Raw genomic sequence first — 25,822 nt, 5'->3', positions numbered from 1 at the left:
TTCTGAGGGGATCCAAGATGGCGGCGACCCAGCAAGTCTGAGTCTACAATGCTCCTCCCAAGACTTGGGCAAAGTGGGTCACCCACCCCCACCACACTCACCAAATCATTTAAAATAGTTTTTACTTAATGTAATTAGTTGTTTAGTATTGAATTTAAACAATTTAATCTCCAGTAAAAATGACTAAAGGGAAGGGAGCCCGCAGCTCTCAGCAAGCAGGAACCCCTCCCCCACCTTCTCCAGCTGCAGCAGAGGCATCCGCAGCCGCCCCGGGGGACTTACCTACGGTGGCGAGCCTCGTGGAAATCATCTCCAAACTCGATGCGAAGATTGACACTTTTATTGAAGAATCCCAAAGCCAATGGGACTTGCTCTCGGCCGCGCTGCAAAAGCACGACCGAGACATTAAGGAAATCGAGCGCCGAGTCAGAGGGGCGGAGCTAAAGGCCGCGACCTCCGAAACTACGGCACAATCGGCCGTGGATCGGGTCCAGACTCTCGAACAGCGAGTCCGGACCTTAGAGAATCTCATTGATGATCTCAAGAATCGAGGTCGTCGAAAAAATACTCGTTTGCTGGGCCTTCCCGAACGGGAAGAGGAAGGGCAGCTTACAGTGTTCCTTGAATAGTGGCTTCCACAGCTTTTAAATCTGGAGGCTGGATCAGGCCAGGTAAGGGTGGAGATCAGACCAGGTAAGGGTGGAATGGGCCTACCGGGTTGCAATACGCAGGCCCGGCACGAACCAGCGCCCCCACCCGGTTGTGTTCCGGCTGCAGAGCTACAAGGAGAGGCAGATACTCTTAGAAGCCTCCTGAAATCTTGGAAAAGATCCCCAAGCCATGATCGATAAAGGATCCAAGATCATGTTATTCCAGGATTTTTCCCCAGCTCTGGTCCGAAAGAGGAAGGCATTGATGAAGCAAAGAAGTGTTTAAGGGACTTAAATATTCAGTACTCCTTGTGCTACCCAGCGACGCTACGCTTTAACCATGAAGGATCCGTGTATAACTTCAGATCGCCGGAAAAGGCCAAGGAATGTTTGGACTCTCTTAGATAAATTATAAGAGTTAATTGATGTTGGTTTGCTTTCCCCCCACTCCGGTTTACACCCCCCCCCTCCTTTTTGTATATATTAATCCTTTTTCTTTAACCTTACTGTTTAATATTATCTTGGGAATGGGAGAGAGATTTATTTATTTGTTCTCCCCTTTTTTTAAATTATATATAGGCCGGGGGGTTTAATTAATGTTGGTGGGGGTGGTTACCTTATCCTATTTTATCTCTGTGTCTAGGAGCGGGGTTGTTTTTCCCTTGTTATTTTGTATTATTATATCTAATTATTCCTTGTTGAGGCTGTAATTTTATAGTTATATATGTTTATACATGGTATTAACATTACCAAATATATCCAGGTGTTGGTGTGGGTGGGGAGTAGGATGCTCACTGTTAACTCTAATTCTGTAGCATATTTGAATTTTCTTCATCCTCTTAAGGAGCGCCTGGGTCAAGGGTGGGACACTGGTTGGGAGAGGATAGATGGACTTTTGGAAAGGAAGTGATACCCCCTGGGAACAAGGGGGAAAATCTCCATTTAAATACATTTTATATTTTTTAATATAGGAATAGTTTTTTATTATACTGTTGTGAGTGTATTAGAGAGCCTTTTTTTTTGTGAATTTTATATACTCTATGCTCGGGATGTTTTGGATAGGGTTTCCCCTCCTGAGGGGTCTCTGATTTGCCCGGACAATTATGGTTGATCAGTCGGTTAAGTGGTGCACCTGGAATGTCAAGGGGAGTAATTCACCAGTCAAAAGGAAGAAAATATTATCAAACCTCAAGAAAGAAAGGGTTGATATAGCTCTCCTACAGGAGACACATTTATTGGATAAAGAACACTTGAAATTACGACAGGGTGGATTTGATCAGGCCTTTTTTTTTCTTCTTTTAGCTCAAAAAGCAGGGGAGTTGTTATTCTTATTCGGAAGAATTTCCCTTTCAAAATCCTAAATCAGATCAAAGACGAATCTGGACGATATATTCTGATTAAAGCCCTTATAAATGGAGAGGAATATGGGATTTTAAATTTGTATTGCCCCCCAGCGCATCCTTTTAAATTTATAACGGAAGCCTTCTTAAAATTGATGGCACTCGGTGCTCGTCATACAATTATAGGGGGAGACTTTATTGTATTATGGATCCGGAAATAGATAGGATTCTCAAGAGTACTGCAGGAGTATCTCCCAGATCTAAACAATTGGTGGATCTGAACAAAGAATTAGGATTAGTCGATGTATGGAGATGTCTTCATCCACAGGGCAGAGATTTTTCTTTTTACTCCAATCCACATAAATGTCATACCAGAATTGATATGTTTTTTACCCCCTTGATTTTTTTAAATTGCATATCATCCTGTAAAATAGGCAGTATAGCAATTTCCGATCACGCTGCTGTATATATGGAAATCAAGGCAAGGAACAATGAGACATCCCCCCGGCATTGGCATATGGACCCCTTTCTGATGAAAGATAGTAAATTTGTAAAGTACTTCTCTCATGAATTTTAAACTCTTTTAGAATTAATTCAAGTACGGCTAGCAACCCATCAATGATGTGGGGGACCATCAAAGCTTACGCACGAGGTTTGATCATCTCATACTCAGCGACTCAGAAAAAATTAAAGGGAGAGCAACAACGTCTGCTCGAAGCTCGCTTAAAAGCAGCTGAAACAGCATACGCTGACAGACCTTCTATTATCAAATTGCAAAGGATTATGGCCCTTAGGGCAGCTCTAAACACCACGCTTACCCAAACGGCTAAGAGGGAAATATTGTTTGCAAAACAAAGGTTATATGAATTTGGCGATAAACCCGGTAGATACTTAGCATTTCTTGCAAAGAAAAAGAAGGCCCCTCAAACTATCATGTCTATCAAGGAAAGTATGGGTATTTTGACTCATGATCATAAAAGGATTAACGCAATCTTTAGAAAATTTTATTCTGATTTATATAAATCGCAGGATTGTGAAGACAGGACTAGGAGGATGCAGTCATTTTTTAAAAACCTGACCTTTCCGGACCTAACTCCAGAACAGGTATCGGTCTTGAATGTCCCCCTAACAATCCAAGAAATACTGGACGCAATTAGGCAACTTCAGAGCAGTCAGGCACCTGGCCCAGATGGCTTTCAAGCTGAATTCTATAAAGAATTTACAGGAATATTGGCTGGTCCACTTATGGATATGTATAACTACTCATACAGTCAGGGCTATCTCCCACCTTTGCTGAAAGAGGCGAATATCTCTCTTATCCTTAAAAAAGGAAAGGACCCAGAAGATTGCTTGTCATACAAACCAATATCCTTGCTCAAAGTTTGTGCGAAGATTTGTAGCTCGGGTGCTCGTTGTTGTGGTTCTGTTCGCCGAGCTGGAAGTTTTTGTTGCAAACGTTTCGTCCCCTGGCTAGGCGACATCATCAGTGCTTGGGAACCTCCTGCGAAGCGCTTCTTTGATGTTTCCTCCGGTGTTTATAGTGGTCTGTCCCTGCCGCTTCCGGTTGTCAGTTTCAGCTGTCCGCTGTAGTGGTTGGTATATTGGGTCCAGGTCGATGTGTTTTGTTGATGGAGTTTGTGGATGAATGCCATGCCTCTAGGAATTCCCTGGCTGTTCTCTGTCTGGCTTGCCCTATGATAGTAGTGTTGTCCCAGTCAAATTCATGTTGCTTGTTGTCTGCGTGTGTGGCTACTAAGGATAGCTGGTCGTGTTGTTTCATGGCTAGTTGGACCACAGTCCTACCACAAATTCAACCCAAACTCTGGGTCAGATATGTCGATGACACGTTTGTAATCATTAAAAACACGGAAATAGAAAAAACACATCGGATCATCAACGCCACACTCACAGGAATCCGATTCACGAGAGAAGAAGAAAAGGATAGCCAACTCCCATTCCTAGACGTGATGGTACAGAGAACACCGAACGGAGAATTCACTACAAGGGTATACAGGAAAGCCACACACACAGATCAAGTCCTAAACTATGTTAGTAACCACCCCAACACACACAAACGAAGCTGCATCAGGACACTATTCAAAAGGGCCACAACACATTGCAGTACACCAGAACTGCAAAAAGAAGAAGAGGAACACCTATACAAGGTATTCGCCAAAAACGGATACCCGCGCAACTTCATCAACAGATGCCTAAGAGAAAGACCACGGAACGAGGACTTACCACAACCAAAAGGACTAGCCACACTACCATACATCAGGAGCATCTCACAACTGACTGCCAGACTACTGCGACCCCTAGGACTCATAACGGCGCACAAACCAACAGCCACGCTCAGACAACAACTCACCAGAACGAAGGACCCGATACCCAACATGAGCAAAACTAATGTAGTGTACAAAATACCATGCAAGGACTGCACAAAACACTATATAGGACAAACAGGAAGACAGCTAACAATCCGCATACATGAACATCAACTAGCCACAAAACAACACGACCAGCTATCCTTAGTAGCCACACAGGCAGACAACAAGCAACAATAATTCGACTGGGACAACACTACTATCATAGGGCAAGCCAGACAGAGAACAGCCAGGGAATTCCTAGAGACATGGCATTCATCCACAAACTCCATCAACAAACACATCGACCTGTACCCAATATACCAACCACTACAGCGGACAGCTGAAACTGACAACCGGAAGCGGCAGGGACAGACCACTATAAACACCGGAGGAAACATCAAAGAAGCGCTTCGCAGGAGGCTCCCAAGCACTGATGATGTCACCTAGCCAGGGGACGAAACGTTTGCAACAAAAACTTCCAGCTCGGCGAACAGAACCACAACAATATCCTTGCTAAATGTAGATTTTAAAATCCTCTCTAAAACGTTAGCATTGAGGCTAGAAAGGGTATTTTCACATATCATAAAGGAGGATCAGACAGGGTTTATTAAGGGCCGTAGATCATCCAATAATGTTAGAAGAGTTTTGAATATGATTCAAGCCTGCCATCAGGGAAAGATACCAGGAGTAGTAGTCTCATTAGACGCGGAAAAGGCATTCGACAGAGTTGAATGGTCATATTTGTTTTACACATTGGAAAGGTTTGGCTTTGGAAAGGTGTTTACCAAATGGGTCTCAACACTGTATAGCGATCCCAAGGCAGTTGTGATTACCAATGGATTAGGGGCTGTTGTCAGGGATGTCCTCTCTCGCCATTGCTATTTACGCTAACAATTAAGCCACTAGCAGAAACTAACGGGCTGCCTCTAATATAACAGCCCCGAGGATTGGTACAGGTCAACATAAAATTACCCTTTATGCAGATGATGTTCTCCTATTCCTCAGTAATCCCGATGTCTGTGCCTCGCTTAATCCAAGTTATTAATATATTTAGTGCATTCTCAGGCTATAAAATTAATTTCTCAAAATCGGAGGCTATGCCAATGGGTGGCCTTGCTAGTATATCCCACTTATTGGACGCATCCCACTTTCCCTTTCGGTGGTCCCTGGAGGGTTTTTTGTATTTAGGCATTTTTATTGCCCCAGTATTTGATCAGTTATACAAGGCTAACTTTGTGCATTTACTGGAAAGGATAAGGCAGGACCTCCAGCGATGGGGAGACCTTCTAATTTCCTGGCTAGGTAGAATAGCACTAATTAAAATGAATGTCCTGCCCCATCTCCTATACCCTATGAGAATGCTTCCGAGGCTGGCATTACATAAATTATATGGCTGGTTGGGTTCCTTTATCTGGAATCATAGACGACCCCTCATTAAGCTGAAGAAGCTACAGCTTCCACAGGCAAGGGGAGGATTGGATTTCCCAGATTTTAGGAAATATCAGTTAAGTTCCCTAATAAGTTACATAGCCGATTGGGTCTTGTCTGACCCACAATCAATCTGGCTGGACAGCGAGGCTTCTCAAGTAAAATGCCCACTTATTAACCTTTTATTTTCAGACAAGAGGAAAATCATTACGGATCACTGTAAAAACCCTATAATACTAAATACAATTAAAGCTTGGAATATAATGCGTCAAAATGAGGGCAACTCACATAAAACATCCCACTATGCTCCGATAGTGGGAGCATGGGGATTTCAACCGGGGCTTACAGATGCCACTTTCAAACTCTGGAGATCCAGAGGTATCTCATGTTTAGGGGATCTGTTTAAAGAAGGGGTCCTGATGTCTTTTGAACAGTTGCGTCAGAAATTTGGATTACCTAATGGAGACCTCTTTTGATACTTCCAAATTCGAGATTACATACAGAAGAAGACTATGTTATTAGATAGTCTTTATAAATCAGATAGAGAATGTGGAGTGCTATGGCCAATCGGGGTATCTTCCGTCAGTACTATTTATCATTCATTACATGATGAAGTATCGGGAGATATGGACAATCTGCATAAAACATGGGATCAGGATTTGGGACTAGAAATCTCTATAGAAACATTTGGGAATGACATTTGAGAAAATGCCGGAAGAATCACCATCTGCAACAGAACCCAGGCCATTCAGCTGAAGATACTTCATAAGGCCCATATAGCACCGGATCGATTGGGAAAATTTAAGGCAGGAGCATCTCCAATGTGTCTCAAATGTAAAATAGAGGTGGGCACTCTTGTACATTGCTTATGGACCTGTCATAAGATCCGTAGATATTGGACTAAAGTAGCAAGTGCTCTGACAGAAATCTTAGGAACGGAAATTAGAGTGGACCTTGTATCTCTCCTTTTGGGCTTTTCGAACTTACCCTCCCCTGGATATGCATGGGAAGAGATTATTTTCTATTCTCTCTTTCTGTGCAAGGAAAAATATTTTGGTAAACTGGGTGGCTGAGGGCCCGCTGGACTTTCAAATTGGCACAGATTAATTATGGAATGTATTCCCCTTGACTTACTTACAAATATGGTGCACCAAAAGACCAAATTATTCCATAAAATATGGCAGCCCTTCTTGAATTATATAAATACAGATATCTCGGCCATCCTAACAAGGGCTTTTATTTAATTGAGATGACGAACCTGCCTGGTCCGGGGCCCCTTGGGGTAGGAATCCCACATGAATACGGGTTTTGTTACATTTGATGTTAATACATTCCAATCATGTATCCCAATTTCTGTGTTATCCATCGTTTTTTTTTCTCTATTTGAATAATGTAAGAGACTTAATTATGCACTCTGGTTAGTTGTAGGTTTGTTGAGTTTTGTTTTTTTTTCTTGTTTTTTTTCTTTTGTTAAATTTTGGTTATTATTTATTTAAGATTTAATTGTATATCAATGTTAATACTTGTTTTTTTTTAAATAATTTGTAAACTTGTAAAAACATGTTAAATTTTCAATAAAAATATCTATGAGAAAAACCCACTTCCGAAGTACATTGAAATTCACCCAGATCCTCAGACAGCACCTTCCAAACCCACAACCACTTCCATCTGGAAGGACAAGGGTTGCCTTTATTGGTCAGAGCATCGAGTATAGGAGTTGAGAAGTCATGTTGCAGCTGTACAGGACATTGGCTCGGCCACTTCTGAAATAGTGTATTCAATTCTGGTCTCCCTGTTATAGGAAAAATGATGCTAAACTTGAAACGGTCCAGAAAATATTTACAAGGATGTTGCCAGGGTTGGAAGGTTTGAACTATAGGGAGAGGCTGAATAGGCTGGGGTTGTTTTCCCTGGAGCATCGGAGGCTAAGGGGTGACCTTAGACATTTATAAAATCATGAGGGGCATGGAACGGATAAATAGACAAAGTCTTTTCCCTGGGGTCAGGGAGTCCAGATCTAGAGGCCATAGGTTTAGGGTGAGAGGGGAAAGATATAAAAGAGACCTGAGGGGCAACTTTTTCACACAGAAGGTGAAGTGTGTATGGAATTAGCTGCCAGTGGAAGTAGTGGGAGCCAGTACAATTACAGTATTTAAAAGGCAAATGTGAATAGGAAGGATTTAGAGGGACATGGGCCTAGTGCTGAAAAATGGGACTATTTTAATAGAGGATATCTGGTCGGCATGGACGAGTTGGACCGAATGGTCTGTTTTTGGCCTCAACATCTCTTTGACTCTGTGACTGTATGGCAGCCGATGCATGGGAACACCACCATCTTTGGGTCCCCTCCAAACCACTCACCATCCTGACTTGGAAATATATCAGCACTCCTTCACTATCGCTGGGCCAAAATCCTGGAATTCTCTCCCTAAGTGCATTGTGGGTCGACTCACAGCAGGCGGACTGCAGTGACTGCCTTCAAGAAGGCAGCTCATCTCCAACTTCTGAGAGCAACTAGGGATGGGCAATAAATGCTGGCCGATCACAAATACATTTTTAAAAACTCACTGCCATATTGAAAGAATACAACACCAGGTTATAGCCTAACAGGTTTATTTGGAAGTACAAGCTTTCAGAGCGCTGCTCCTTCATCAGGTAGTTAGTGGGGCGGGATCATAGAACACAGACTTTATAGTAAAAGATCAATGTGTCATACAACTGATGCAATGTAGTAGACAAACCTAGATTTAATCACTAGAATGGCGATGCAGATTTCGATTCATTAATATGTAAATCCCAGAACTTCTTTCAAGTCACAGTCCCAAGATAACTTAAGGTTTTATTAAAAAAAAGTGACATCTCAGCTCAGACAGTGCATTAAAGGTGAGAGGTTAGAGTCTGTCTGTATCCCAACCTTTGGCTTTGCGTCTTTGTTTGACCATCCTCCAAGGCGGACTTTGGGATATGCAACAATGTAGAGTGGCTGAGCAGAGGCTGATAGCCAAGTTCGGTACCCATGAGGATGGCCTCAACTGGGACCTTGGGTTCATGTCACACTACAGGTGACCCCGCTGCACTATACACTCTCACACACGCACAGACTCTTACACACGATCACACTCAAACAGACCCTCTCTTGTATACACACACGCGCACACACGCGCACACACACACACACATGTCTGTGGAGTGAATTTGCATTTACAGATTTGCATTTGCAGGTACATTCTGTTTTGTTCAAAAGCACATAGTCTGCAGGCAGTCAGTCCGTCTGATATTTTATGAATTCCTACATTGGAAATAGAACCAGTCTGACTCAAGGTTGGGATACAGACAGACTATAATCTCACACTTTTAATGCATTGTCTGAGCTGAGATGTCACCTTTTTTTTAATAAAGCCTTAAGTTATCTCGGGACTGAGACTTGAAAGAAGTTCTGGGTTTTATATATTAATTCGCATCCCCATTCTTAATGATTAAAGACTTAACAGCTATCTCGGTTTGTTCGATACATTGTATCAGTTGTATGACACTTTGATCTTTTATTATAAATTCTGTGTCCGATGACCCTGCCCCACTAGCTACCTGAAGGAGCAGCGCTCTGAAAGCTTGTACTTCCAAATAAACCTGTTGGACTATAACCTGGTGTTGTGTGATTTTTAACAATGTCTATCCTAGTCCAACATGAGCACCTCCACATATTGCAGGAAAACATACAAATGGAGCATACAAATTGTAACATGGCAATGAGCAGGTAATCAATTTAGCGATATTGATTGAGTGCTATATATTGGCCTGGAACCCAGGAAGAATTCTATGATTTGTCTGAGCTCCGTGGGCTGTCTTTTGCCCAGCATCAAGGGGCAATAGAGCTCCTGTTTAAGGTCATACCTTAAAAAGACGTGGTGTCATGTAAGAACAGCAGCTTGGGTGAAGTATCTAGGGACAATCAATGCCGGTGAACTGCTTTGTAACATAAGCCAGAGTTTCCCAGAACAGAGAATAAAATCTAATTTGAAACATGTGAGTTTGTTTGTGTTGTAAGCCACACTGCAATGTTCAAAATTCTCAACAAGGCAATAGGCCCAATTAAGCGTCAGAACAAAACACTTAGACTAGAATGTGATGCTCAATTGAGAAGAATAACACTTTTAGCTGTAAACAAGTCTTATCTTTTCCATATTTGTTCAGCTGAATGTAAAGTTGTCAGGGAGATGAGTGGAGACAGCAGGGGCCCAGCAGAACAGGCCTGATTCATTAAACACCAATTACGACGTTATTTTTCTGTTAGGGCTGAACAATTCTCTCCAAATGTAGTAATCATTCCCTGAGTGTAGTTATATGGGCAATTGCCTTGCCTGAGTAAAGTGCTTTGGAAGCATTATTTTATATTATTTGATTCATTAACTGAAGGCTTCATCAACTGTTTTTACACTTCATAAAACAGATCTCCTAAAATTAAAGGCTATTAAGTAAAATGCTCTTTGTTTTATGGCTATTTCAATTATGCATTATGACAACTCAGTTGAACAAAAGCTGATACAACCCAATAGGGAGTTTAGACGTCCGTCTGTTCTCCTGCCTGCACCTTCCTTTTCTCCATCTTCCTTTTGAGGTACCAGCTACCAATTTCTTTGTCTCACTCCAAAGTGGCCATTTTGAACTGTGAGGCCAAATTGAGGTTGTACTGAACATTGGTGAGGCCTCTTCTGGAGTACTGTGTCCAGTTCTGGTCGCCCTGTTGTAGAAAGGATATTGATAAGCTGGAGAGGGTTCAGGAGAGATTTACCAGGATGTTGCCAGAAATGGAAAGTTTGAGTTATAAAGAAAGGCTTGATAGGCTGGGACATTTTTTACTGGAGCATAGGAGGTTGAGAGGTGACCTGATAGAAGTTTATAAAATTGTGAGGGGTATAGATTGGGTTAATGGCACATTTTTAAGGAGAGAGGAGATTTAAAAAAGACAGGAGAGGCAAATTTGTTATAAAGAGAGTGGCTTGTGTGTGTGGAATGAACGTCCTGAAGAAGTGGTGGATGGGCACAGTTACAAAATTTAAAAGACATTTGGATAAGTACAGGAATAGGAGGTTTGGAGGGATATGGGCCAGGAGTAGGCTGATGGGACTGGTTTAGTTTGGGATTATGTCCAGTATGGACTGGTTGGACCGAAGGGTCTGTTTCCATGCTGTATGATTCAATGACTCTATCATGAGCATTGATGGAGTTTTCAACAGCAAGATCATTGCTGCTACCTTGTTCTCTCCCCCTGATGCCCTTTTTTAAAAATTCATTTCTGTGATGCAGATGTTGCTGGCAATATTGTGTTTGCAACTAAACTGAGTCTGTACCTCACCATGTAGTGGATGGCTGCCACCATCCGCTTTAAGTGTAGCTGAGTACAGGGCCTGCCTGGACTAGTGCAGTAGAGGAAACTACTTTCTCGTCTAACTGGAAAATGCTCATGTATTGAACAAGAAGTAGTTGCAACTTGATGCAGGTTACATTGAACTGTTAGGCATTGTTACAGAGGCTATGGGGATGGATGTGATGTCTTCCCCTGAGAGCCTAAGCTGCTCTGCCCATAGATCTATGACATTATCATGATTAAGACATTCCTCAGTACTAACCCTTTCAGACCCTTCCACCTTTAAACAACCTGTAAGACTAATATTAAATTTCTAATTTCTAATTGCCCTGGAGAAGTTGGTGTTCAGCAGTCTTCCTGTGCTCCATCCATGCTGCATAGGTACATCCATCGTGTTGTTGGGTGGTTTTCAGCAAAGCCCATTACAGCTCGCAACTAGGAGTGATGTCTGGCTGGTTGGTTCCACTATAATCAGGTCCTCAAAGGCAAACACAGACAGGTCAACACAGCTGAGAAACTGACTCAGAAACTAATTCTGAAGATTCCTATTTGAGGTTCTGATCTTACCTCATAGCCTATTATTTTGGGATATTGTTCTGCATGTAGAGATACAAGATTAAGAGAGGCTAGGATCTATAAAGGACCTTTCACAAACTCTTGACTTTCCAACGTTCTTCAGAGACAATTCGTTGTGTAGGGAGTGCAGTCACTGATGTACTTTTGAAAATGCTACTGCCAATAACAATCATTGGACCATCCTTCCATCAGCAGTTATTCTTAAGATTCATAGAAAATACGTGCAGAAATAGGCCATTTGGCCCCTTTGAGCCTGCTCCACCATTCAGTATGATCATGGCTGATCATGCTATTTCAGAATCCTATCCCTGCATTTCTCCGTACCCCTTGATTCCTTTATCCGCAAGGGCCACATCCAGCTCTCTCTTGAATAAATCTAACAAACTTGCCCGAACAGCTTTCTCTGATGTTGAATTCACAACTCTCTGTGTGATGAAAGTCTTCCTCATCTCAATCCTGAATGGCTTACTCTTATTCTTAGACTATAAAAAAAAGGGGAACTTTGTCAATTGGAGAGAAAAAATATCAGATCTGGGGCTGACCACACTAAGTGAGAGTTGAACTCACGAAGACAAAAGGCTTGCCACGGATTGTGCCAAATTTTGTTGTCTGTCTGAAGTTATTCTGAACACACACAAGCACCTGATGCTTGGCTGTCTACCTGAGATAGCTGTAGTTTGCGGAATTCCCTTTGCTTCAGGCAATGCAGTACATTCTAAGATAGCTGTCTTCTGGAACACTCCTTGAGTGGTGAAGGTGGATTTTTAACTCTCACACTCTTCTGAGAGGACTGGAAAAGAAAGAAAGAGAGGGAGCAATGGGTTGTTGCTGTGCATGCAGGTCAATTTTCTGTCACTAGCTGATTTCAAAATGTAGTCATCTTATTCCACACACAAAATAGGCCATTCGACCTTTCTGAAATCAATGCTGACTCTATCTGAGTCTCTCTCTGTTTTCCAAGTGCTCTGCTAGTAAGCTTTTTATAAAGGATGCTAACATTTTCTCTACTACTGATGTCGGTATCTCGTTCCCAGTTTTCTCTTTACCTCATTTTTAAAGTAGTACCCTTTGGGAATTAAGGTATTAACTTATGATTTTTAATATTTGTAGCTGTAAAAATTGGTGCGTGTGTGAGTGTATGCATGCGTGAGAGTGAGTGTGTCTGTTTGTGAGTGTGTGTGTGCATGAGAGTGAGTGTGTGTGTTTGTGTGTGAGAGAGGGCGAGAGTGTGTGTGTGTCTGAGAGTGTGTCTGAGAGAGAGAGTGTGTGTGTGTGTGTGTGAGAGAGTGAGAGAGAATGTGTGTGTGTGTCTGAAGGCGAGAGTGTAAGTGCATGTGTGTCTGAAGGAGAGAATACCTGTGAGTGCGTGTGTGTGTGAGAGTGCGTGTGTGTGTGAGAGTGCGTGTGTGAGAGAAAGAGAGAGTGTGTGTGTGTTGTAGAGAGAGAGTGTGTGTCAGAGAGCATCTGTGTGAGTGCATGTGTGTGTGTGTCTGAGAGAGTGTGCGTGCGTGCGCAAGTGTGTGTGTGTGTGTGAGAGAGAGAGAGAGAATGTGTGTGTCAGAGAGAGTGTGTGTCAGAGAGCATCTGTGTGAGATTCAGAAGCCCACCTCAGACATGACTGCCAATGAATAGTACTACTGTTTAAACCTAAGAGAAAACTTGCTGCAAGAGTCTCTTCTTTCTAACCAACTTGACAAATGATTTGGAAATACACCTCAGTGTATGGATATCAGACACTTTGCTTATGGACTGAAGGCAAGGCAGTTAAATGACTTTAATCTGACCCGCTCCCCCTGTTCAAAGTTGGTTATCTACAGCCATATCAAGCAGGTGAAGGATTTACTCTTGCCCAGAGCTAATTTCATCTCCTTTCAGATTGAAGACAGGATTCTGGATTTAGCCAGGATTCCAAAGGTACAAGGTTTCATTGGCCGTACTCTTTTTTCCTAAGGGGAGGAGTTCCTATCTAATGTAGCTCATAACTTTGCCACCCTCACCTCTGCCTTCCCTGCTCTGAGGAAAACAACCCATCTCTCTAGTCTCTCTTCACAGCTGAAAAGCTCACTTGCAGTCCATGTCCTGAATGTGTTTCAGTACTAGGGCTAGAGAATACACAAACATTGGACTTTACTCCCATAGCAGCAGTGGCAACTGCGTGATGATACCCAGTAGCTGACATAGACAAGTGTCACTCATCCTGACTGCTGCCGTGATGCCTTTATCCAGTGCCAGTATTCCATTCTCTGACTCTCAGTCCAAACCATTGATTGGGAGGTTTCTGCATGAGGATGAGGCCATCCTTACACCAAGCTTCCTGACACCTATGTGCCATCTCCAAGATGGGATACAGTCAACTTGAGACCATCCTGAGAAAGCACCACATTGTCACCTGGCTTTCGACCCATCAAAAAGTGGCAACCCATTACCTCCTACCACACGTGTACTCACTGGAATTTAGACAAATGAGGGGTCATGTCATATCGAAACATGGAAAATCCTGTTGGGACTGGACAGCTTAGATGTGGGAAGAATGTTCCCGATGTTGGGGAGGTCAAGAACTAGGGGTCACAGTCTAAGAATACAAGGATAAGCCGTTCAGGACTGAGATGAGGAAGAGTTTCTTCATTCAGGGAGATGTGAACTGTAGGATTCTCTCCCACAGGAAGCTGTTGGGGCCAGTTTGTTAGATATGTTCAAGAGGGAGCTGCATGTGATCCTGGTGGCTAAAGGGATCAAGGGGTATGGGAAGAAAGTGAGGGTAGGATACTGAAATGGCATGCTTAGCCATGATCATATTGAACAGTGTGGCAGGCTCAAGGGGCCGAATGGCCTACTCCTGCACATATTTTCCATACCTTTTGTCTGCTCACTCACAAATCCTGCACCAGAAGTGGCTTAGTGTAATGGTTGGAATCCTGCGTCCTGTTGAGATTTAAGTCGGAAATTGGTCTAAGGCCAAGCTAAGGTCCCAATGTGCCCTCTAATGCATAGTAGCAGACTACAGAATGCTGTGGGCATTGCAGGTTTTGTCTCTCCTGTTTTAACTTGGTGTGTTTTGTTTCACAGATAGCTGCATCAGGAGGAACCCTTCCCCCGGTCAGTACACTGACTGCGCTTCACAGTTTACCCCACAACCCACACGCTGTAGCTCAGCAGACCCAGAACCTCATCATGGCTTCCTTACCAAGCGTCATGGCCATTGCACCGAGTGAGTCAACCTGCCTGTCGCCCGCACTCACCAATGGGGGAGCTTCTGCTTTGGTCATCGGTGAGTAGTCCTTCACATTGCTGCAATAAGCACCTCTGAACACATCACACACACTTCCACATCTGAAGCCTGATGTTGTGTATGAAAACATCGTGGCAACTATTTTGCGTGGGATGTGATCCCACCAGCAGTCAATTCCATAACTAATTAATCTGTTTTTACAATGTTTTCTGAGGGAGGAAATGTGAGATAAGATACTAAGAGAACTCAGGGCTCTAATGTAAATATACCATAAAATCCTCAGCATCTATTTGATTGACTATCACATGCAGATGATGTTAACATGCTATTCAAAGAACAAATACCAATTAATTAAAAAGCAGAAAACATCTCAATTTGGTAAATACAGTGGCTGGAATAGAATCATGGTACATTGGGGAAACCGAGCAAAGGCTACAACAACAGATGAATGGGCACCACACAACAATCAACAGACAGGAGGGTTCCCTCCCAGTTGGGGAACACTTCAGTAGTCCAGGATATTCAGCCTCAGACCTTCGTGTGACCATCCTCCAAGGCGGACTTCGGGACAGGCAGCAGTGAAAAGTGGCTGAGCAGAGGCTGATAGCTAAGTTCAGTACCCCTAGGGAAGGCCTCAACCAAGACCTTGGGTTCATATCACATTACAGGTGACCACCATTGCTCTATACACACACACAGACACTCCTACACACACACACACACACAATCTCTCACAAACACAGGCACTCCTATACACACATACTAACGGACACACATATACACAGACGCGCACACAGACACCCACACACACCCTTACAGACACACACTCCCACACTCACACATGCACCCCCTCACAGACTTAAGACACTCTGCACTCACTACACACACACACACGTACACTTTCTCACACTCACAACCCCAACCCAGACAGAAACACACACACACAGATGGACAAAGACCCATATGCACACATATATTTTGTGGGATGAATTTGTCCTTGCAGGGTTACACTGTACTTTGCTCAAAAACTGCATGAATTCATGTAAAACTCCGTTATCTCACTTTTTAGATTAGAATCAATCTAAGCATCATGGCATAGACAGAGAACACAGGGGGCTAACACCTTCAACATATTGTCTAGCTATCACCATTATTAACAGCTAACCCAAGAATGCAACTTCTTTTTAAAAAGATTTTGTGATTTACACATGAAAGAAGTGAAACTATCACGGTATTCTAACAGATGAAAGGCTTAACAGACAATCAATTTTTCAATGTATAATTTCAGTTACATCACACTGTAAATTTTTGCTATAAATTCTGTGTGTTAGGATTGAGCCCTCCACTACCACCTAATGAAGGAGCGTCACTCCGAAAGCTAGTGTGCTTCTAATTAAACCTGTTGGACTTTAACCTGGTGTTGTGTGATTTTTAACTTTGGAATAGAATAGAATCCCTACGGTGTGGAAACAGGCCATTTGGCACAACGAGGCCACACCAACCCTCTGAAGAGTAACCCACTTCCTTACCCTCTTACTCTACATTTATCCCTGACTAATACACCTTGCCTGCACATCCCTGAATATTATGGGCAATTTAGCATGGCCAATTCACTTAATCTACACATCATTGGACTGTGAGAGGAAACTAGAGCAAACCCATGCAGACACTTAAACTCCCAAGGCTGGAATTGAACCCAGGTCCCTGGGGCTGTGAGCCACCATTGCTAATCATATGATCAAAGACTACAACATTAAATGAGGCCACTCAGCCTATTGTGACTATGTTGACTCTTTGCTGGAGAAATGTAAATAAAATCCCACTGCCTTGCCCTATCCTTATTGTTTAATATGTTGGAGGGTATAGGGCATTCTCTTAAAAGGGACAACGGTTTCTGGTTTAATTGTTACCTGTCCTCCTGGATGTATTCTAGTAAATTGATCTGAAGTAAGAATTCTGAAAGAAAGAGCTTGCATTTATATCTACCCATGATCTCAGCATTTCTCAATGTGCTTTATAGCAAATGTGTAGTCGCTATTGTAATGGAGGCAGTCTGCTCATAGGAAGATCCCACAACATGGAAAGGGAGAGACAGAGAGTCAGACAGAAAGAGAGAGAGAGAAAGAGAGAGAGAGAGACAGACAGACAGGTGGAGAGAGAGAGAGAGAGAGCGAAAGAGAGATAGAGAGAGAGAGACAGATAGAAAGAGACAGACAGAGCGTGAGAGTGAGGGAGAGAGACAGAGAGAGAGAGACAAAGAGAGAATGACAAGAGAGAGACAGAAAGAGAAAGTGAGAGACAGATCAGAGAGGCAAACAAACAGAGTCAAACATACCAGAGACAAACAGAGAGAGAGAGAGAGAGAGAGAAGACAGAGAGAGAGAAGACAGAGACAGAGAGAAGACAGAGACAGAGAGGGGATCGGCAGAGATACAAAGATTCAGAGACAGAGGGACTGTGCTGCCAAAGCTGTAGAGAGAATGGACTCTATGGAAGCTCAGGAGATGTGAGGCATCTTCACTATTTGCTGCTCCTTCAATCACAGTGAGCACCTCAGCACCAAATGCAGGAGAGAAGTGATCTCTGATTGGAGAACCTTCCAAACCCACTGACCTGTGTGTCCTGGATAAGAGCTGGTGGGAGTGCTGTCCTCCACACCCAAAGGAGAAAACCAGTAATACTCACATCAGAGACGCGCTGGTCCTGTATTCTTTAAAATGGAGCTCTAGTATGATCAGATGATGAGTCTTGCTGCCTTTTGTTTACTGGTCTGGCCTCAGAAGGTCACATTTGCACCTATTCTAATTTATAAAATATGGAATGGACTGATGGGAATTGAGAGAAACAAGTACTTGGTGCCCTCTGGCAATGAAAAGATGGCAAACAACATCTACAACTCTCACTGGTTTCCAAGTCAGTGCAACCTTTCTTCCCAAGGACTACATATTGAAGAATGTGTACCAAGGTACCTTGTACCTAAGATAGGGCTGCAAGTGGTGACTTGTAAACTGTTCACTGTACTCATGTGAGTACGTGTGGCAGTAAAGCTAATTCAATTCAATTCATTTCAATAAATGTCACAGAAAATGTTCACAGTCCCATCAATGGAAATCTTTAAAACCCAAGTTCAGATGAATTCCATTTATAAGTTTTTATCAGCAGGACAACCATCTCTGCAGCTCATGCCAAGTTTAGCCAGCACTACCTGTTCAAAAGGTTGACGTAATCCGGACACGAGCCTGGGACAATGCTTACAGCAGATGGAAATAAACCTGTTTTTGGGCACCAGGGCAACGTGGTCCAACAAGAATTCCTGGAGGGAATCCCAATTCAGGGCTCCCGAGTTTGTTTGAACTGAGATTTTAATTGAAGTTGTAAATAGCAAGTAGTCATGAAACACCCAAATGTCAAAAGAACAGAGGGAGCTCTGTTCGGGCGGCACTGTGGCTCAGTGGTTAGCACTGCTACCTCACAGCGCCAGGGACCCGGGTTTGATTCTGGCCGTGGGTGACTGTTTGTGTGGAGTTTGCACGTTCTCCCCGTGTCTGCGTGGGTTTCTTCCCACAGTCCAAAGATGTGTAGGTTAGGTGAATTGGCCATGTTAAATTGCCTGTAGTGTTAGGTGCAGTAGTCAGGGATAAATGTAGGGAAATGGGTCTGGGTGGGTTACTCTTCGGAGGGTTGGTGTGGACTTGTTAGGCTGAATGGCCTGTTTCCACACTGCAGGGAATCTAAAAAAAATGCTGTTGTCATCCTGCGCAACCCAGTTTTCTTACAAAGGGAAAATGCTGTGGATCCTGGAAATCTGAAACTCAGCAGGTCTGGCAGTGTCCGAATACTAACCTAGCAATGATCACGAAGGAGGTTTTCCCAGGATGAGACTATCCCGTTGCACTTTGGAGGTGCTGACCTCTGCAAAGTCCCTAAATGTGAAATACTTAACTCCATTCATGCTCTTCTTTGAAAAGGGGGTTTTGTGGCACAGCGGTAGTGTCCTTACCTCTGAGCCCAAAGGCCTTGGTTCCAGTCCCACCTGTTTCAGAGGGATGTAAGTAACATGATTAGATTCCCTACAGTGTGGAAACAGGCCCTTCTATACCGACCCTCCGAAGAGTAACCCACCCTCTGACTAATGTTCCTAACAACTATGGGCAATTTAGCCTGGCCAATTCACCTGGCCTGCACGTCTTTGGAATGTGGGAGGAAACCGGAGCACCCGGAGGAAACCCACGCAGACACGGGGAGAATGTGCAAACTCCACACAGCCAGTCGCCCGAGGCTGGAATTGAACCTGGGACCCTGGCACTATGAGGCAGCAGTGCTAACCACTGAGCCACCCACTGGGGCACCAAATCTGAACAGAATGATTAAAATACCTCTGTGGACAGAGAAACAGAGTTAATGTTTCAAGTCTGGCTTGAATGTTCTTCAAAACCATTTTGACAAAGGCATCCTAGACTCAAAACATTAATTCTGTTTCTCTCTTTACAGATGCTGCCAGACCTGCTGAGTTTCTCCAGCGTTCTCTGTGTTTTTCATTCTGTCTCTTATAACCTCACGAGTATGATGTCTGTTATGAAAATGAAGTAAATCCAGAATACTATTCTAAGTTAAATCACAAGAGCAGAACATGGGATACAATTTTTTTTAAAAAACACAATAAATGTTAGAAGTGACTAAACAGGCAGATAGAATCCATGGAGATAGAAAACTGGGTTAACACTTCAAGTCAATAACTGGTGATTAAGCACTTGCTGATTGTAGTTCAGGATTCTGATGTCAGCTGTATTTTACGTTTGCTCTGATCGAGGCTGAAACTAGTAAAAGTGGAACTGGTGTGAGGACCTTTCCCATTACAATAGGTGAGATAAAGTGATGGAATAGACTTTCAGATTGAGTAGTGAAGGCAAAGCGTCATGAACAAAAGCAAGAGGGCAGGGATATTTTGGATTCACAAATCAAGCAGGATTGATTAAGTTGATGCATCCACATTTTCTTGTGGCCGTTCCCAGACTGGTGTCAGCTATTACTGACATGTTTGACTTCGAGGCTTCAAAACCCACTCCAGAGAGACCTGAGCATGCAGTGTAGTAACATACAGCTGTATGAAGTGAGCACTGCACTGCTGGGAGGTGCTGTCTTTCCTGCATTTGTCTGCCCTCCCAGATGGACGTTCAAGACCCTATCCCATCGTTCGACAAAGGGCAGGATTGATATTTATCCCTCAACCACCGCTGAAAAGATTATCTGGCCATTGTCACACTGTTTGCAGCATCCATGAATGCAGACTGGATGCTGCACCTCCTACCTTTGCAGTGGCGACTACGTTACAAAAGTATCTAGTTGGCTGTAAAATACTTGGTGAGATATCTTGAGATCATGAAAGGCACTATAGAAATGCAAATTTTTTTCTCAGGAGACTGAGATGGAGGATTACAGTGCTGTGTTGTGCTGGAAGTGGACAGGAGTCACTCCTAAACTTATATGATCCTTAATTCCCGTACAAAAAAAACTTCTATTGGCCCACAGTGTGTGTTGTGTTTGAACTGTTTAATGTGTCTTGTGGTTTTGACTACACAGAGTGCGCCAATAAAAATACAAAGACAAATACTTGTTTCTGTGCTTCCAGGCCTTGCTACGACTCAAGCTCAAAACGTTCCGGTCATCAACAGCGTGGGAGGGAGCCTGACGACCCTTCAGCCCGTACAGTTTCCACAGCAACTGCATGCCCACCACCAGCAGCCAATCATGCATCAGGTCCAGGGTCACATGGCTCAGAGTTCATTCATGGCTACAATGGCCCAGCTTCAAAACCCACACGGTGAGACACTCCTACCTTACGGTTTCAAAAAGTGACCTCGTGGAACTCTGTGTTCAGCACAAATCTCGCCTTAAACAGTTTAGAATTCAACCCCTGGCTGGGGAGGTATGCTGAGTCCTTTGATGAGATTAGCTGTAACTGCTGAACACGTTAGGAACAAGGGAAGGGAACTGTTCCTCCCACCACCACCACACATACAAGAGACCAGTTTTTCTTCAACCACAGACAAAAAAAAAGTGTGGAACGTCCAATTCCTGTGGAAATGAATTCCCTGGCAAAGATATCAGCCAGCCGGAATGATACAAAATACCTTTGATGCTGGAAGTCTGAAGTCACAAAGAATGGCCTCTTTCTGTACTGTAGAACTCTATAATTCTATAAAACAGAAAATGCCGGCTTCGCTGAGCACTTCCTGATAAAAAGTTATCAGAGCTTTTCCCACTTGGTGGAGGGATCAATGACTAGAGGGAACATAGATTTAAAGTAAGGGGCAGAAGGCTTGGAGGAGATGTGAGGAAAACCTTTTTCACCCAAGTGAATCTGTAAGGGTGTTAGAGACAGAAACCCTCATAACATTGAAATACTTCTTCAATGTGCTCTTAAGATGTCAACACGTACAGGCTATGGGCCAAGTGCTGGAAAATGGGATTAGAATAGACAGTTTGTTGTGCAGAGTTGATGAGCCGAAGGGCCAACTTGTGTGCTGAAACATTGGTTGTGTTTTCCCAAATTCTGAGTTGTTCCACCATTCGTACCAAATGAGCATTTGGTCAGCATGATCCCAGGTGGGATAGTATCAATGGCTGCTATTGGAAGCACCATCCTCGTGTTGAGCTCTCCCTCACAGAGCTGCCAGTCACGTCAAGAAGATGACATTTCAGTAGTGCCATCCGGGGAGAGAAGCCCAGTGGTAAGAAGAAGGGAGCACCTCCATGGCCTCAAAGGGCAAGACAGTTCCCTTCACACAGATTATGGCAAGCTTTGACAATTGGAGATGGCTCATCCCTCCAGTCCAGCAGTACCATCTCAGCCATGGGGCTGACCATTGCCACTGTAGGGCCCCTTTGTGCACCATGGTGCGGCTATTAAGACGCCTCCCCCTGCCGCCAGGTCTAACACATTGGCAAGTCAATGTGGTTCCCCACCACATCCCAGTTGGGGACAGAGGTGACCAATTGGATGCCCATGTCCTGTCAACAGGCAGCTCTGCCACTGCTGTACCTGTCATTGCGAATATTCCACAATGGTACAGAGGTATCAGGTTCTATCACCATATCTTCTCCCTCCACTTCACCAGCCAAACCCCTGCCACTGCATCTCAATGATTCTCTAGACTCTTGGTAAAGCACTGCCAGTTAACTGTTCCACTCTCCACGGCTGCTACCAGATTTGCTGAGTGTTTCCAGAATCTTCTGTTCTTATTCCATCCAGTAACAACAATCCTTGGGTTCTTCTCAAGCAGTCAATGGGCCTGTCAGTTTAGGTGACTGCATACATGCCTGCCCAGAAAGCCAACAACAGTTGACCCTAACGCTAACCCTAACCCTAACTTCCTCACAGTGAAACTATCAACTCAGAACAGTTTTGTGAATTTTATATCTTCAACAGTCTGTGAATCCAGCATTGCTAAGTTCATTTGCTATCTTTGGCACCTTCTCTGCTGATGCTTCATTCTGAGCTGTCTCGTTTCAATGACAGTTATCCTCTGCTTCCTACTGCCAGGGGTCACACGAGGAAGCAGGAAGTCTACCTCAGCCAGATTGGGAATTGAACCTGCATTACTGGTGTCATTCTAACCCACAAACTAGTCATGGGATCCAATCAGCCTCCATTCTTGACCTTTATATTGGAGGAATCATTGCAGATGCGTGAAATTTCAAAGTCGGAAGTTTTGTTTTTGAACACAGAGTTGGTGCTGCAGTTCCACTGCAGTTGTTTAGTCTCCATTTCCCTCTCCTCACTCGGCAACACTCCCCTCTACTTGACACTCCTTTTCCTTGTCACTTTACCCTGAGCCATACATACCCAAAATGCCTTGATTTTGGAATCATAGAATCATACAGTGCAGTCTACTGTCTGTGGCATTGAGTTGATGTTGTAATAGCATGGCTTATGTGGTCAGTCCCTGTGACAGAGCAGAAACCCATTGCCATATAACGAGAGTGGAAGTGCCATCTATGGGCCAACCCATTTTGGTCAGAAATTCTGTTTCTTATTTGCATCATGTTACAAATGTCAACCAAAACAATCAAACAAAGAGATAAGGCTGGCCACAGCGTAGGGCCCTCTGCACAGGCTGAATGGGCTGACCTTGTTTCTATTGGAGTTGAGAAAAGAAAGGGATGACTTGATTGAAGTGTACAAGATCTTGAATGATCTTGACCTGGTGAAATGAGGAGGATGTGTCCTCTTGTGGAAGTGTCCAGAACTAGGGGTGATTGTTTTAAAATGAGGGGAAGCACTTTTAGGACAAAGGTAAGGAAAAATTATTTCTCACAGTGATGTGTGTGACCCTGGAACTCTGCCTCAGAGGGCAATGAAAACAAAGTCATTGAATATTTCTGAGGCTGAGCTGGATGGGTTCTTGTTAGGCAGGGAAATGAAAGGTTATTGAGCTCAATGCAAATGTGAAATTTGAGACATGTATGTTATTGAATGGTCTTTTTTTTCTCTTATTTTGTATATTCATATGTATTGGTCAGGCAGTATCAATATCTTTTCATCCCCAAGGTCATTTGATAGTACAGTCATAGTCATAGAGTCATACAGCACGGAAACAGACCCTTTGGTCCAACCAGTCTATGCCGGACATAATCCCAAACCAAAAACATATCCCACCTGCCTGCTCCTGGCCCATATCCCTCCAAACCTTTCCTATTCATATATCTATCCAAATGTCCTTTAAACACAGTAATTGTACCCGCATCCACCACTTCCTCAGGAAGTTTATTCCACATGCGAACCACTCTCTGTCTAAAATAAATTGCCCCTCGTGTCTTCTTAAAGTCTCTCTCCTCTCACCTTAAAAATGTACCCCCTAATCTTGAAATCCCCCATCCAAAGGAAACGATAACTACCATAAACTCTATCTATACTCTCATTATTTTGTAAATTTCTATCAGGTCACCTCTCAACCTCCTACGCTCCAGTGAAAAAAGCCCCAGGCTATCCAGCCTTTCTCTATAACTCAAACCTTCCATACCCGGGCAACATCCTGTAAAGAACTAAATGTGCAAAGAAATATGCTGACAACCAGTTTAGGATTTTCAGTCAGTCTCACAGTGAGGAAACTTATGTATATTAATATTCAGGGCCCTGTCCTTTGCAGATAAAAGGAATGTGTACATACACTTCTTCTATTTAAATTCAGCAATATAGATGATAGCCATCAGCTGGTTAATTTCTCAGGGCAGTACCTTCACCAAAGTCAACCTGCCTGCTTATAAATTTACGGAAAAAAAGCCTATCAGTTAACTGTCATGTATCATTAACTTGTGCATTCTACCCGTGTCTTACCAATCAGAATCCACATACAGTATAATTATTGGTTTTCCTTTCAACGTTGGTATTTCTTGTGAATTGTCCTGATGGGTGCCTGACAACAAGCTTCAACAAAATGTAATTTTTTTTCCCCAGCAATACATCATTTCAAAAAAAAGCTATTGCTCAAATCTTGTTACCCCAACATCAGCACAAATTGAGAGCCAACTGTGCTTTATTACAGAATGGTGCATACTTTATCATGCTTTAGTTAGCAAGCAAACTACGCAGCCTGGCTGCCTGTATTCGAGAGAATGTTCTGATCAGACCCAGGGCTCTTGGTGCTTCTGGTGAATTGTCTGATAACTGTGAGATGTCTTTCCCACCGTCCCCTCTGCTCACCCTACTCTTACATATCTTAGTTGTTAAGAGTATCGCAAATGCCTTTGGTTTGCGGGTAGCTGTCTACTTTGAGGTGACAATTGTCATAGAATTTTCACAGCACAAAAAGAGGCCTTTTGGCCCATCATGTCCACGCTAGTCATCAAACATCCATCTCTTCAAATCCCATTTTGCAGCATTTGGCCAGCAGGCTTGTCTGCTGATGTATTTCAAGTGGTCATCTAAATAAATGTTGTGATGGTTCCTGTCTCTACCACACTTTCAGGCAGTGAGTTCCAGATGCCCACCATCTTTTGGGTAAAAATATATTTCCTCAAATCCCCTCTAAACCTCATACGATTGCACCCATCTATATATAGGCTGAAGCCTATTCCTGTTATTTGAGTTTGGTGAGAGACCTTGCTGACTGGTAATGGAGTTGGAGAATCAGTGTGAAATTCCGGGAGGGAATTGATGGATCCAACTGTTATGACGACTTCTTCACCCTTGGTGTGGAAGTTATGTGGATTCCAAGGTCAGTTTTGCTTTGGGTCTGAACTGGAATTAAGATGGTACCGGGCCAGATTAAAGCAGCAAGTTGGGGCATTCACTGTATGAGTTTTGTTTCCATTGGTTACTGTGGTATTTGATGTGATCACACACTATCCCTATTGGCCTGTGTAAATATGTTCTACTCTTCTCTCTTTTCAACACTGTACACTCCCCATATAATTCGAGACTGCTCATCCAGTCTGAGCATAATGTTACAACAGAACATCTGTGTGTCCAGGTATCTTTACATAGTAAATATGTTAGATTAGGTGCAGCCCAGGTAAGATTAGGCTTCAATAGAATTCAAGTTTAGTTGAGAAATTCCTTTTACATTTTGCCCTCCTTCACCTTATGTATGTATGTAATTTAAGAGACGATCAGTGGCTGTTAGTAGAAGAGGTCTTAGAAACTTATAAAATAGGAGCAGGTAGCCCATTTGGCTGATGGAGCCCACTCTGCCATTCATTATGATTATGGCTGATCCTCTAAATCAATGCCACACTCCTGCCCTCCCCTGACCCCTCAACATCTATTCCTTAAGCAAATTCTGGGACTTGACCTCCACAGCCTTCTGTGGTAGAGAATTCCACAGGTTCGCCATCCTCCAAAGTGAAGACGTTTCTCCTCACCTCCG

At 43.3% G+C, this 25,822-nt stretch overlaps 1 protein-coding gene across 2 annotated transcripts in view; it reads left to right on the top strand.

Annotated features, from left to right (window-relative positions):
* hnf1a (HNF1 homeobox a) overlaps positions 1-25,822 on the top strand; it is a 208,419-nt gene that overhangs the window by 121,213 nt on the left and 61,384 nt on the right. For both annotated transcript variants that reach the window (XM_043715931.2, XM_088000128.1), the window contains exons 6-7: positions 14,792-14,993; positions 20,584-20,775. In XM_043715931.2, coding sequence (XP_043571866.1) covers positions 14,792-14,993; positions 20,584-20,775 — 394 coding nt within the window. The remainder of the gene's footprint in view (positions 1-14,791; positions 14,994-20,583; positions 20,776-25,822) is intronic.

Source organism: Chiloscyllium plagiosum, unplaced genomic scaffold (assembly GCF_037043375.1).
Source record: "Chiloscyllium plagiosum isolate Xiang-an unplaced genomic scaffold, Cpla_swu_hap1 HiC_scaffold_24, whole genome shotgun sequence".
In the NCBI taxonomy this organism is placed as follows: Eukaryota; Metazoa; Chordata; class Chondrichthyes; order Orectolobiformes; family Hemiscylliidae; genus Chiloscyllium; species Chiloscyllium plagiosum.
Note: the sequence above shows the minus strand (reverse complement) of the source record. Positions and strands in the feature narration are given on the sequence as shown.